General features: G+C 33.4%; 1 protein-coding gene across 1 annotated transcript in view; it reads right to left on the bottom strand.

Annotated features, from left to right (window-relative positions):
- Window positions 1–1,051: 1,051 nt before the first annotated feature.
- TRAF5 (TNF receptor associated factor 5) overlaps window positions 1,052–14,612 on the bottom strand; it is a 21,302-nt gene continuing 7,741 nt past the window's right edge. The window contains exons 3-11 of the mRNA XM_015817212.1: window positions 13,596–13,653; window positions 12,999–13,100; window positions 8,791–8,955; window positions 7,217–7,294; window positions 6,810–6,884; window positions 6,477–6,569; window positions 3,818–3,958; window positions 2,713–2,881; window positions 1,052–1,808 (exon numbers count right to left, since the gene is read on the bottom strand). Coding sequence (XP_015672698.1) covers window positions 1,231–1,808; window positions 2,713–2,881; window positions 3,818–3,958; window positions 6,477–6,569; window positions 6,810–6,884; window positions 7,217–7,294; window positions 8,791–8,955; window positions 12,999–13,100; window positions 13,596–13,653 — 1,459 coding nt within the window. The 3' untranslated portion in view covers window positions 1,052–1,230. The remainder of the gene's footprint in view (window positions 1,809–2,712; window positions 2,882–3,817; window positions 3,959–6,476; window positions 6,570–6,809; window positions 6,885–7,216; window positions 7,295–8,790; window positions 8,956–12,998; window positions 13,101–13,595; window positions 13,654–14,612) is intronic.

Here is a 14,612-nt window from a genome sequence, read left to right on the forward strand (position 1 = left end):
ATCTTGAGCTCTGCCGCCTGTCGGAACGAGGCCGGCGCCCACATCCCGGAAATGATTGTAAGCGAATACCATGGGGCTACGTTTCCCGCCGCTTCTCGGCAGTTTCGAAAGAAGCGCATAGCGGAGAGTGAGAGGCGTTTGCATTCGTCCTAAGCAGCTTGGACTGTGCTTGAAGGAGATGGCGAACCACAAACTATTCTTACTGTCCTCACTCACCTTTTAGGCTCGCTTATGAATAGGGCTCGATGTCTTATGAATTCAGGAAACTGGATTTGAATAAACCCAATTAAGCTAGCAGTAAGTCAGGGGCAATGTGATTACAAGCCGGATGTAGAGAAGCATTGATCCTATGCATTGCCATCTTTAGCAGGGTTTGGCATAAAAATTAGGTTCCGTATTTTAGCACCAGGTTAGTGCAAATCTTCAAATTCGTGACAATGCATGGGATGTGATCTCCGTGCAGATCCCTATCTTGAAGGCACTAAAAATTAGTGGATATGCTACTGAAAATGGATTTTTCTTGCAGGCAAAAATGATCTAAATTGGGACAATTGTTTTAAATGGGTTCCATTTAAAAAATGAAAGGATGTATGCATTAAATCTGTACTTTCGCATTGGGCTACGAAAAATATGACTTATGAAGGATCAGCTTGAAAATAATGAATTCTGAAGGCACCAGAAAATATGTTTCCATTCTTCATAGCTGTTAATTGAGTTTGGTTTCAAATGATGTTGGTCAGAGAATAGAGAGTATGGAGTAAATAGTAGAGATGTTTAGTATCTGGTTTATTTCAAAAGGATCATTTTGTTAATATCTAATTGTCAACCAGAATGTGATGGACTGGAGGTATGCTGTTGCACTGAGAAACAGTGGCACATCATTGCGAAACTTGAATCTGGTTGAGCTCAGATTGTCCTGGATAAGATATATGTAGTCACGAAGAGTCAACACTGACTTGATGCCACATAATCAACCATTTAAAGCTTTCTCAGTCATTACATTAAAACAGTAATAGAGCATAATAATAATCACAATATCAAATTTTGCTGGATGTTTATAATTCACTCTGAACCATGAACATGTTTTATTAAGACAACATTTTAAAACTACAAAAATAGAACAGTCTCAAAATTACAAAAAACAGCTTGGTAGACCACAGAACAGCTTTCATAGATTTGAAAGAATCCAGACAGCATGCAAGTGTTCACTCTGTTTTACAATGGGTGCTTTCACAATTCCTCAAGATCAGTCAAATCTACCATTACTTTCAGAAAGAGTGTATCATCTTTGATGTAGGTATTTTTTGCATTTTCCAACACAGAGTGTGCAACAAACTGAGGACACCCAGAAGCCACATTCATTTCTCCTTCTGGCCTTTTGAAGCTGCTGCTGTTAGGATCAGCTTTGAAAGTTTCACATATATGTTTTTTCTTTCCACTTTGATCCAGAAGCATAAGTGTAACCTTTTGCTTGAAAGGCCATGGTAATAATGAATCAAATTCTCCTCTCATCACTACAAAATACAATGAAACATGAGTTCCTCGTCCTGAGCCATCTCCATTTAAATATGCTCTGGCAGATAATCTATATCCACAGTGGCTGGTATAAAAAGATTGGCTAAATATGGAGAGGCTGTGCCCTTCTATAGCTTCTTTCTTCTTAATTTTATAGTCCATAATTTTCCAGATCAATTTTCCATTGTAACTTGCTCCTTCCAAAATCTTGAACCGTTCTTCATTTTTGTTAAGTTGTGCCCTGTGCATTTTGAAGAGAGCATCTTGTTGGGTAGCCAAGTCTTCTAGAACAACTAGAGGTGTAAGAGAGGTACATTTCAGGATTTGCTCTTTGTGGCTTTTTGGGCGGTGGGGTGGGGTTGGGATGAGAATGACATATAGACTTGGAAATCAGCATTTGTATTACTTCAAAATAAATGTTCCAAATTAATATCTTATTGTTTATATCGGTTATTCAGAATCCATCACACAATTTTCTGTATGAAGAATATTTGCTTTTTTTGAGACCCAATTTACTCTATTGATTGAAACCAACTCTCTACTTAGAATTGGTAGTAAGTTAGCTTCTCTCCTTTTTAATTATATATGGATATGACTGCTCTGCAACTTAAAATTTGTCTCTCCTGAAAAAAATTCTTAATTGTAGAGAACAATCCCATATTTAGTGAAAAAGAAACCAATAAGAGTAAACTCAAATCCAAGATTATCAGATTTTACTTACGGTAGTCACAAAAGAGTTATTTGTTCCTGCTATCTATCCTCCCTCCCTCTCTCTCACACACATGGAAATTGAGTGGGGGTTAGGGTATGGTGTCCTCTTTTGTTACCTGTCTATCCCTAATCTCTACAGGAACTCAAGGGGAATATCTAGCAGTTTTTCCCATAACAAATCTGTTGATTAGGTTGGACTGATCCCAAGTGAATTAATATATAGTTAACTGATAAACCTATTATTGTAAAGAAGAGGGCACAGCCCATTTTGGCTTTTATGTCTTTGATTTAAGGTGCACAAAAGTGGATCCTTGCATCTACAGACAGATCAATATTACTCAATCAGACAACAAAAACTGAAGAAATACTTCAAGAACTGGGAATTGTCTCTGACTAAAGCAAAAGTTTGAGAGCTGTTATCTGCATGATCCTCTTTACTGACTTCTACTTGGGGTTGCCAATCAGATCTATGAGAAAAAATAATACCTAGACGTTGATCATATGATTCAAGAAGAGCGACTTTCTGCTTTAGGTTATCAACAGTGTCCAGTAGTGTTCTCAGGTCCAGTTTGCTTTGCTGCTGATGTGTCTTTTGTACCAGCTGTCTTACTTGTGTTTCCAGGAAGGTATTTTTATCAATGTGAATGGCCAAAGTCTTCAGTTGCATTGTTGATGGAGGGTAAGAGAAGGCACATGATTTTAAAATAAAATGAAAATATAGCAACTAGCGTTATTTAATATCTTTATTAAACCTTCAATGAATATATTAGGAACAAAATTTCTTCCTTCTGGGATCTTTCCAAATAATTTTTTTTCAGCAGAAAAGATTAGTCAACATTTTCCGTGAGCTTTGTTCAAAATGTTAACTAGGTGAAAATAAAAATTCTCTACATCTCAGAAGGAGAGAATGTAATAGAAATCCTACATGTATTAGTATTCTGCATAATAAAGAATAATTCAAGAAGCTGAAAGTGTTGCATTCCTTACCTGAACTCCTACAGATAGCTTGGCGATCTATGAATGTAATATCGTATATGAGTTGAGTAGGTAGAAGTGTTAAGTTCTAACTGCTCTTAACTGTTGTGCCCTCTACAATAGTATTGTGACATGGGAACAAGACTGTTCTTTCATACAACTCTTTTTGGAGATTTAAGAAAATTGAGCCTCCAGCCTTTTCCTCCCTCATTTTTTTTGCTGTAGCAGTTCCTTGGAAATGCAGGCAATTGTTTGTTTACTATTTGGTTCATTTTTGAAATTCTGACATTCCATAGAGGAATAAGATGCATAATTACTATTTTTTATTTATGACATAAGCTACAGACTTATATCAAGGACCATCTCAGTTAATGAGATATGACTAGGACATCTGAGTTTGATAAAAGAACACAAATTTGAAAAGACAAAAAAACATACTACATTAATAAAATATTACTGACATTAAAACTATTCAATGTTTTCAGAATATATATAACAAAAACAATTTTTTAAAAATCTCATGCATCAGCTATAGCAAAGTTAAAATCTCCTCACAAATAGATTCTCACTGATTTTCCACTGAGGTAAGGAAGCTACTAGGAAAGAATTATTTTACCTGAGTGCTTGCCAGCAGGTTGCTGTTTTTGCAAAATAGCTGTGAAAATTGTCTGAATTCTCTCTCACAATTTTTAATCATATCTGATAGTTGCAAGATTTTTATCTCTTTATATTGAAGGCTCTTATAAAGGTCAGAAATCTGCAAAGTGAAAGATTAAATATGTTAGCGTAAGCAATTAAAAACAGAACAATTCTCACACTCATACACACACACATACATGCAGCAACACTACATACAGCCTACAGTAAACTTCCCCAACTTATGCTCATCTTGGTTAGGAGCTGTATTCAAACATTTGCCTCAGCAGTCACACATACAAACACAAAATATATACCACTTACCGTAGATCTGTTGGCTGTACCAAATAACAAGCCAACTACAAGTAGTCCTTAACTTTAGAGTGGTCACTTAGCAAATATCCAAAGTTATGATGGACTGCATAAAAGGTACTTAACACATCTCATGACCTGCTTTATGACTTTCATGACTTACAACTGCAATTGCCAGACTCAATTACAGTTGTAAGTGGAGGACTAACTGTAATTCACATCTCTCATAGAAAGCCTAAGAAAAATTCACCTAAGGAGAGTTGTAACATCCCCTATGTCCTATTTTTGACTCAAACAAGACATCTCAGATTCTTTTACTGATCTGCCCTCCATTCTTACATTTTCCTGAATAGAATTATGACCATCTTGTCAAACTTAAGCCACACCGTGCAGCTTTCTAAAGCTGTAATAATTTCCTATATTGCTAACTGCCTAGCAATGTTTCTGGAACAAAATGCCTGGAAAAAGGACTGCATTTGGATCCTGAGTCAGAAGATACTCAGACTGTTCAATTACTATGGAAGGATATAACTTCCCACTTTTGTGTACCAATAGGATCTGCTGACTACTTTAATTTCCAGTCACATCTCAGAAAACCATATTGCCTAAAATATTTGCTTTTAATTAGAAAAAGGTTTTCTGGTGTATGCTACAAGCATAGTAATTTTTAATCAACAGAAAACAGAGTAGTTAATACAGTTCTGAAGAGTAAGGGGAATTCATAATTTCTGCATTGTAAGAGGAACTGAAATCAATATGTATTGTTGTGGCATTACACTTTTCAAAACCATTGCTAAAATCATTCAAGTAATTGCATCTTTTGACATGTCAGAAGAAACTCAAACCCTGATTGCACACAATACTCATATTGTCTCAGAATTGTCAAACACTAGATAAATACAACCTTATGAAGAGGAATTGAATGACAAGATTTAAATACATTACAAAAATGTATGGCACCATGCAAATTATGTGTAAGATATTTATATTTCTGCAAATAAAGGAATATGCATCTTTTCCTCATGTAATGCAAAAAAAAGTGTGTGGGGAGAAGTCACTATAGAAAGATCTCTAGTCTTAATATATTGTATAATATTTCATAAAATTCTCTCAAGATTCAGTTTTACTTACTAACTGGTTACTTGTTCACCCAGGACTGCCTTTTTCAGTAGGATCTATTTCAAGCTCTTGATAACCTTCAGTGCCAAACATTTGGTATAGTTCAGAAAATACGAAAAGGAGGCAAATACTTCTATACTCAGGATATTCCAAAAAGAAGAGAATGAGTTTTTAGCTTTTTCAGTGGCTTCTTAAAAAGTTATCCTAGATAGGTCAGCAAGTAAATTTGAGGATTGTCTTATTTTGACCATTTATTATAGTCCCATTTTAATTCTGAGAGATGTATCCCTAATCATTCAGCCAGAATTAATGTTTTGCCATTTGTAGTTCTTTAAAGCAAAACAGTGCCTCCCTAAAGACTGCCTCTACTGGCAAAAGAATCTATTGAATCAATTTATTGTGTTATCTTGTCCCATATAGTAATTTTGGTACCTTATTTTAATAATACTCCTGGAAGAAGAAGTGAATGCTTTCTGTTAGTAAACCTCTCTTCTGAAATAATCAGAAAAAAGGATACTAAATTCTGTTCAGAAGCAATTGTTGAAGGATGTCAATTTGTGGTGGAATTATTAATCCAGAATTTATATTGCCATTTGATTACAATACATTATATTTAAATATCTATATTCTATCTTTTTCATCCAATAATACATCAAATAAATGTATTTCTTACATTTATTTTTTACCTTGTAATAGTTTTGGTCATTGATCAAAACAAACTAACTAGTGTTCCAAACTGGTCAGGTCAAAATCATTTATATCTTTTGAGACAAGAACTTATGAAAATGGAATTGGTATTTAAAAGAGATATTAAAACAATCATCCTCTGGAACACATTAGGCTCTATTTCATCTTGTCCAGTATCTGTCTTCAACTTTTGGTCAAGAGAGAACATTGAAAGTTCTTGTTTCAAAAGAATTGTTGCAATGGTCGGTTTTGTATTATATGCTTCTGAGGAAACATGATGCAATCAGCTTACAGAAATAAAATTGTTTTGGTCTAATCAGTAGCAAGATGGAAACAACTAAAAATGCCCCAAGGAAGATAAAGAAAGTGAAATGCAAATACACTAAAGCAAATTTACACATTTATGATGGTACTCCATGAGATATGAAATCAGTTTCAAAATCTCATTCTACATCTATTCCCAGAACAGCTTACATTTTTAAAAAACAACTTTTGGGAATTTACAAGAATGTGCACTTTACCTGATCTTCCAGCTTTGAGTTCTTATCTACAATCTGTAGCATATGTTCTTTCAAGAAGATATTCTCATGTTCTAAAAGCTTGCTTCTTTTAATCTACAAAAAATAGATGTATAACTTATATCAAATATAATAGATAATTAAGAAAGCACCCTGATTAATACATTCTCTTCTTAGTATGGTTTAAAAATAATTAGGATATTGGGAAAATCTTCACTGTTGCACAAACTTCAGAGAGGACTGGAAACATATTCAATGATTAACTGGTTCCCTTTTGTGTTTTGGAAAGTCTGCTTCCACTGTAGTACCAATTATGTCTGTTTTATTGTGCAGTACCTTTTTAGGACAGCCACACTTTTTATACGGACAATCAATTTCCATTTCAGGACATATCAAAACATGCTCTTCTGCCTGTAAAAATCACAGATTAAGGTAGGCATTAATGAAATATTTTGGTAGGAGAAAGAGGGTTAATAATAATAATTTTTACCTTCTATAAAAACTTTGGTAAAAATTAGACAATTTCCTTGGAATAAGTAAATTGTCCAATGATCATTTACAATTTTAATAATAATTTTAATACTACATTATACTTTTATGGAAATATAGAATTACATTGCTAAGATTAAATTCAGTTCTTTGTATACCAGATAAAAACAAGTAAAACTAGGCATAGTTTGTTATTAAAATATTGTATTATATTTTATAATTCTTCTCCTAATGAGCCAAAAATAATATTTTACCTCTTTCATCAGAATCATCTGCATGCAGCCATAGGGACAAATCCAGGGATAATCTGGGCAATCTACTTTCTCATGAGTCTGAAAATACATTGGAATATGGTGATGATGACAATTAACAAGCACAATAAAGAGATTTGTTAATTTGTAAAAATAAGCGGCATACAAATGATTGTAAATAAATATTTATTTACTACTGCTCATTTAAAGTCCTAATAGAATCAGTAACAGGCACAGATCAGAAAAACAGTCCCTTAGGGGGATTATTGACATTATCGGAAGGAATGCAGTTGAATAACCACTTTTTCCAAAAATTCTGTCTGTGGATATTGAATTTGCCTAATGGACAATAGCAGAATGTGGCAATGTAGAGTCTCTGTTCATGTTCTAGCCAAACAGCTATGTCTTCTTCCTGGTTATTCCATTTTCTTCTCCCTCAAATACAGTCAGCATATAATGCCGATTGAGTGTGCACAAACTCACCCTCATGCTGGCCAAACACCTACACAACCACACACCTCTAGCTTGGTGGTGCATTTTGGCTACATAAAAATAAAGTGTCAGAAAATTGATATCACAATTAGTATACTAAATAAAGACAATTTAAAACTGCTAATCTTTCATCATTATATTACTGTAATGGACTGTGAGAATAAACTTAGGGACAGGAGAAGGAAGAGCTGCAATAATTAGACAAGGTAGTGGTTAGACAAGAGCCATCTCAGCCCACTGAAGGAATGAATGTGTGGGAAGGGACTCAGAAGGGACCGTCAATAGTTCTCTGGAAAGTAACAGCAAGGAAGGGAAGAAGAACTTTCAGATTTGCAAAGCTGATGTCAGCCCTTTAAGATAACTGGGACAAGAAACCAAAACCCTAAGTACTAACACTACCTTTATCCTTAAGGTTGGAGTGACAGAAGTTTAAAGGCAATTCTGATCTTCCAAGCCTTTACTTTCCAAAGAACTAGGGAAGGGTCCATTATAGTTACTGGTTTCTCTTGCTTTATTTTTCTCCATTTTCTGCTGTCCTTAAGCAGAAGAAAATGGTCCTTATTTGAAAATATGTTGGAACAACTAGCAATAAACTAATTGGTATATGTTTCTAGTTTTTTTTTAGAAATTACTCCATAAAAGTTGCAGAGTTTGTATTCCTCTTGCTGATTGAAAAAAACCCAGCAAAAAGCCTGAAGCTGCTGTAAATGACAATGATTTGATACTTAAGAAACAGGAATACAAAAACATTTCAGGAAACATCTGAGAAAGTTATGACAACTTGAACTACTCCTTGCCGTTCTAATGAGGTCTGATACAGAAATGATAGCATCTCATAGTTGGTAGCTCTTTAGCAGCCTATGAATTTCAACCAGTGTCCAAAATATTTCTAATTTGCATTTTCAAAATTATGTGATTTATAGATGATAGCATAGTCCAGAGTGCCTTCATTATTTTCAAGATAGGAGATAGTAATCTGTAAACTTTCTCCAATATGGATTTGTTGATATATAATTCATAGCATTGTAAAAATAAAATTATGTCATTTAAAATACATAATTTAAAACATTTTAGTTGAATCTAACCTTTAAATTAACTGATATTACAGGCTGTTTACAGTACTGGCACTGTTCTTTTCGAAAGTTACATTGTTGAATAAGGTGTTCTTTTAAATCCTTCAGAACAATTTTTTCATGACAGCCTTCATTAGTACACTGCACAGTTTCAAACAAACACTGTTGCAGGTGATCCTGTAAGTAGAAAAGTAGAATAATGCATTGATTTTACCCACATTAGACAGATTGCTATAATATGCAGAGAAAAAGCCATAGCTTCTAGGATTCTACTTATGAACTGTGACATCAATCCTTCTGCCTTCAAGCAAATATAAACCTCTTTTTTCTTGTCCGATTAATCTGCTGGTTATAAAAGTTGCATTTACTTGAAATATCAAAGTCAAAGAGTAGAAGCTTTTGAGGTTTTGAAATACCCCCAAAGTAAAACTATAATCACTTCTTAGTCTGCTACAAAATCATTTTGCATACTTGGACCACTTTTTAATTATTCTTTGAGGAAGCTGTTCTCAGTATAGAACTAATGATACTTAAGGCTATAGACTTCTTCTCCAGTTTATTGGTACCATCGTACCTCGTACCTTACTCCTTTCATATGCTGAGCACCAATTTTAGCAAGTTTACTCCCTCTGCAGAAAAGGGTTCTACATATAGCCCATATTTTTTACAAATATAAAACACTGTCATAAATTCAAAACAGACAGGAATTGCATGAATTTTGAAAGAATGGTTTAGAATTAGAATCAGGAAAAAATCTTTCAGAAAATAGAATTATTTTTTTAAATAATATTTTATTAGTTTTCTAATTTTACAATTAAGTATTTAAAAAGCAACGTGGTGACTAGGTTAATCAATAGTTCAATAATATAAATCTTTAGTATAAATCTCAAGTTACAACATCAGATATTTCGTCTCTTTTTCCCTTGATATCTACTATCTCATATTAGACTAATATAGTTCTTATTGTTATCAAGTAAGTAAAAACATCTTTGTTATATTTGTCAATAATTTTTAGCTTATACATATCTTCCGGTTTGCCATCGTGGTGCCGCGGATGCTGAAGATCAGGAAAAAATCCTTTCCATGTTGAAATCAATACACGAAAGTATTCTTTCAGCTTGTGACAAAATAAGATGCAACATAAAGGAACAAGATGCCAGCTTAAATATACAAACCCAGATCTTGACTACAACCAAAGAACTAACAATGCAGAAAATAACAGGAGAAGTGGAACAACTAAATACTAAGACAGAGGACTCAATTGACCAACAGATCCAGCCAATGGAAAAATCAGAAAAGGGAGTGACAACACTGAAAATGGAAAAGACTTTTTATAAAAATCAGAAGAAATTTGAGGAAAAGGAAGAACAACAGATTGAATGGAAGATAAACCTATCAGGACAATTGTGGGAAATAGGAGTAATAGGGAAGCGATCTAATAAATACAAATGGGCTAGTTCTTCCAAAAAAACTGCAACCAACTGGTCTTTCTTATTCCAAATAATATATATAATAATAGAGGGAGAACTATTTGATGATTCAAAAGCACTGACATGAAAGGTTAGTTGGCAAAGAAAGCAAGTCAGAGTAAGGCTGAAGAAAATAAGGGTTTTAATTTATTGGAGGAGATTTCATATTACTAATTAGAGGGTTGAATATGGTGGAAAACAGTTAATTTTTAGAAAATAAAGTAACATTATAATTGAATAGATAAGATGTGTAACAAGACTAATAGACTTTGGTATTAAAAAGGGGAAAAGGGAGAAGTTGAGATAAGGGAAATTTTGGTCACCTAATATAAAATATTTGGAAATCAGTTGAAAATAAGAATTCTGTTTGCCTAATATGAGATAATAGATATTACCAGAAAAAGACAGGGAGTATCTGAGCTTTTAAAAATTTAGACCTAAACGAAACAATTATGTATATTACTGATTTATTGGTTAATCCAGACAATACATATAATGGTTTTGATCTATTAGCAGGGGTAGTCAACCTTGGCTCTTTTATGACTCGTGGACTTCAACTCCCAGAATTCCTGAGCCAGCATGGCTGGCTCAGGAATTCTGGAAGTTGAAGTCCACGAGTCATAAAAGAGCCAAAGTTGACTACCCCTGTATTAGAGGATATATTGTATTATTAATTAGATGGTTTAATATGGTGGAAAATAGATAACTTTTAGAAAACAGAATAAGACTATATTCAAATAGATAAGATGTGTATTTATAATATTAGATTTTGTTATGAAAATAGAAAAAGGAAGAAGTTGAGATAAGGGAAACTTTGGTTACCTAAAGCTTGGAAATTATAAATATCAAATGTTAATTTGAATACTGACGGGAAATTAAAGCTTGGGAAGAAAGCAACAACAGGACATTGATTGTATATAAGGATTAAAAGAAAATAGAAATTTTTAACAAGAACCAAAAAAAAGCACAAATGCATAAAAGAAATGCAGGGAGACCATAAAAAGGATTTTTACAAGAATACAACTAATACCATTAAGTCTAGCCATAATATCTGAATACATTTAGAATTAAGAAATGAGTTAGGAAAACGATTATGGTGAACAGTAAAATGATTGCACCTAAGCTACACCTAAGTCTTTAATAAATTGATGGAAGAGTGATACTCATGCCTATACCGCCATATTTAGAAAGAGGCAGAGGAAGATATTCAGTCTCACAAACAATTTAGTCTAAGTGGAATTTATCAACTTCCTTTAAAAAAACCCAGCAAAGTATTCAAAAATTCTCAGAGTATTGCCAGTTTTAAAAAAAGAAGACAGGGTCTTTTAAACTGTTCCACAGAATTCTAAGGTTCTATAAGAACTTTAAGACATTCAATGAGAGATTAACAACAACAAAATGTTCACTTGGATGCAGCTGATTTTCTATCACTAGAGTTCTGTCTCTTGATCAGGGATTCTGGATTGTTTTTTTAACTAACAGATTCTGTATCCTGAAAAAGTTTGAAAACCTCTGTCCTATTCTATATATTTTAGAGTTGTTTCATCTTTTAAAATCTATGTGAATAACAATGGCAGACATAGTTTTACTTCAACTTTCACAAAAGAATTTTAAGTCAAATTCTGTTAAGCAAAAGACTGCATTCTTCTGGCAAAAAACAGAAAGACGGCAGTAGAGATACATGAAAATTCCTACATATGAAGAGACAAGAATACAGGGATCCCTCAAGAATCTTTATTAGGACTGGTAACTTTAAAAATGTTCATATGTGACATTAATTTATAGCAAGTTCCAAGGTAACAATAATTGCTGACAACACCAAATTTTTTAAAGGAAGAAAGGGCAGTTTCTCCTTGTCACTACTTTTTCTTGATGCTTCTTCTATCTCAGCTTACCTTTTCCCCTCCCTAAGCTGGAGAGGCCTTATTCTAAGCAAAGCTTTAGGTTGCAGCCACACATCTTTGGGGCAGGGGTTCTATGGGGAAAGCTGATGCATTACTGCATGCTAATGTCCTATTTATTTTTAAATTTGGGACAGGGAATCTGGTGGGCCTCAAGGAAGATAACCTGGGCAGCAAATTACTTTTCCTTCTACTGCAGAGTCAAAGGGTTTTCTGCATTCTCAAACTACTTAGAAGTCATGTGTTCCCAAACCAGATCCCTATTCTGCTCTATTTATTTAGCCTGCATGTCTTCATGCGCAAAACAACTTTGTTTAAAAACTAGGCAGGACAGTGAAGTAGAGTGCTATTCTTGACTACTATTCTCACTGCTTTTTATATATGCAGTTTGTCACCCAGAGATAGCGGGGAGCATAACTGCTCATTTATAGAACAAAATAAAAGCAAAACAAAGGTACTCAGTATAATAAATGTCGTTAAGTTCCTGATTAACTCAATGGACAAACATCTAGCTCAATAGAATAGAATAATGTAGCTTAAACTTCCATTTCAGCATTAGCTAGATGGATAGGAAGGGGAATACAGAACAGATTTCTGAAAAATTCTAATCTTTTCATGTACTTGAACAATAAGTTTGGAAGAACTTGTTCACGCTGTCAAGCTAAACTTCTCTGTGCATCTTGAGAATGAGTTACAAAAAGTTTCAATGGATAGAGAAAGAATTGCAATTTTCTGACATTGTTTTCTTCTTCAAAAAGATACTTGATAAAAAAAGTGAGGAAAGACTGATTTCAGTTTCTAGAAGCATTTATTTTTAACTTGCTTGACATTACAATATAGGAGTACAAACCTGGTATCGCCCTAGACATAATTTTGCAGTGCAGGCTGGTGAATTTTTACAAAATACTTGCAAATTGAGTACTTCTCTTTTGCAGCAATTATCTTTAAAAACCTAAATTTAAAAAAAAAAATATAATTATTTCGATGTACACAGAAGCAAAAAACCCCATGTAATTCATAACAATTATTTGCCTGTAAGACAAAGCCTGGCAACATTACTAAAATTTAATTTATTACATTTTATATATTATTTATATGCATTTAATATAGATGATACTCTCTCTGACAACTGCAACATTACGTGAGGAATGAAAGAAATGGGAAAGAACTACATTATTAAGATAAGATTTCCCATACCTGGAAATCCCATCTAATGCTAGTTATATGTCTCAGTACAATCTTTAAATCATGTTTGAAAATACTATTTAGTAGGAGTTATTTTCATATTTTTGTATTTCTTTTTCATTTGGGTTTAAAGTTCCCTTACTTCGATTATAATTTCCATTTAGCAGTACATTCAAAAAACTCAATAACAGATTGCCCCAAATAGCATGATACTGATTATATGAATATGAATATAAGAAAATCATATAAATATTTGTCTTACCTCCTGATGTTTTATTATTTCATTGTCTATAGGACATATAGGTACTGTATTTAAGTCTCTATAGGGATAGAAACAATTTATTTTGGTTACAGACTTGAAAGGTTTGTATTTATATTTTGTACTGAACTTTTTTATTATTTTTATGCCGCTGCCTGCATAAAAATAATAAATTTTACAAAATTTATTTTGTATTTTGTTAGTTTGCAATATATATTTCATGAGAATAGCTCTATCTATATCCACATATCTATATATCTATATCCATAGAGAGAGCTATCCTCACAAAATGAGAGATTTCTCTAATTTCAAAATGCTATTGTGGGAAGTTTAAAGATAAAAGATGGCTTTCCACATGATCTGAGTGAAGTAGGTCCAGAAACATCATCAAGTGAGTATGAGTATGAGCTGTTCATTCAGCAAAAAGAGGGAAGAAAAGATGCAGGTGAGGCCAGTATTTCCAGACCTGATTCTACACAGCTTTGCCCTCACACATTCATGAACAACACCCTAATGACCTTGAGATAACAGCTATCACCTATATATCCATTTCACTCATAAGATATAACCAGAAGCTTCTGGATATTTCAGAAAAAGAGAACAGCAATCCTCTAAAATGAAAACTTAGTGGATCGAAATGAGACTTTTAACAAGCCACATTGGAGGGGGTTTTTTTGTGTTTTTTTTAAATTATCAATTCTTTGTAAAGATATGACATAAAGCCACACTTGATTCAATCAGTGTAATGTTTTTGTGCTCTTAAAGTCACACATGATTTCAAATGCTGGAAAGGACAAAACTTCATTGGAAAATTTAGCTATTAAAAATCTTATGTTTGGAATACATGGGCTATTTCTCACTAGGGACTTTAAGCATTACCCTGTGCTTCACAGCATTACCCAGCCAAGATATAAAACCTGCCCACATTTTAGTTATTTTGGTACAGCGCTAGCTGTAAGTTGCTGGGGAAAATTACTATGAAGAGTAACCAGATAGCAATAAATATACCTGAAATTCATT

The sequence above is a fragment of the Protobothrops mucrosquamatus genome, unplaced genomic scaffold, assembly GCF_001527695.2.
Source record: "Protobothrops mucrosquamatus isolate PMUCROS unplaced genomic scaffold, P.Mucros_1.0 scaffold563, whole genome shotgun sequence".
NCBI lineage: Eukaryota > Metazoa > Chordata > Lepidosauria > Squamata > Viperidae > Protobothrops > Protobothrops mucrosquamatus.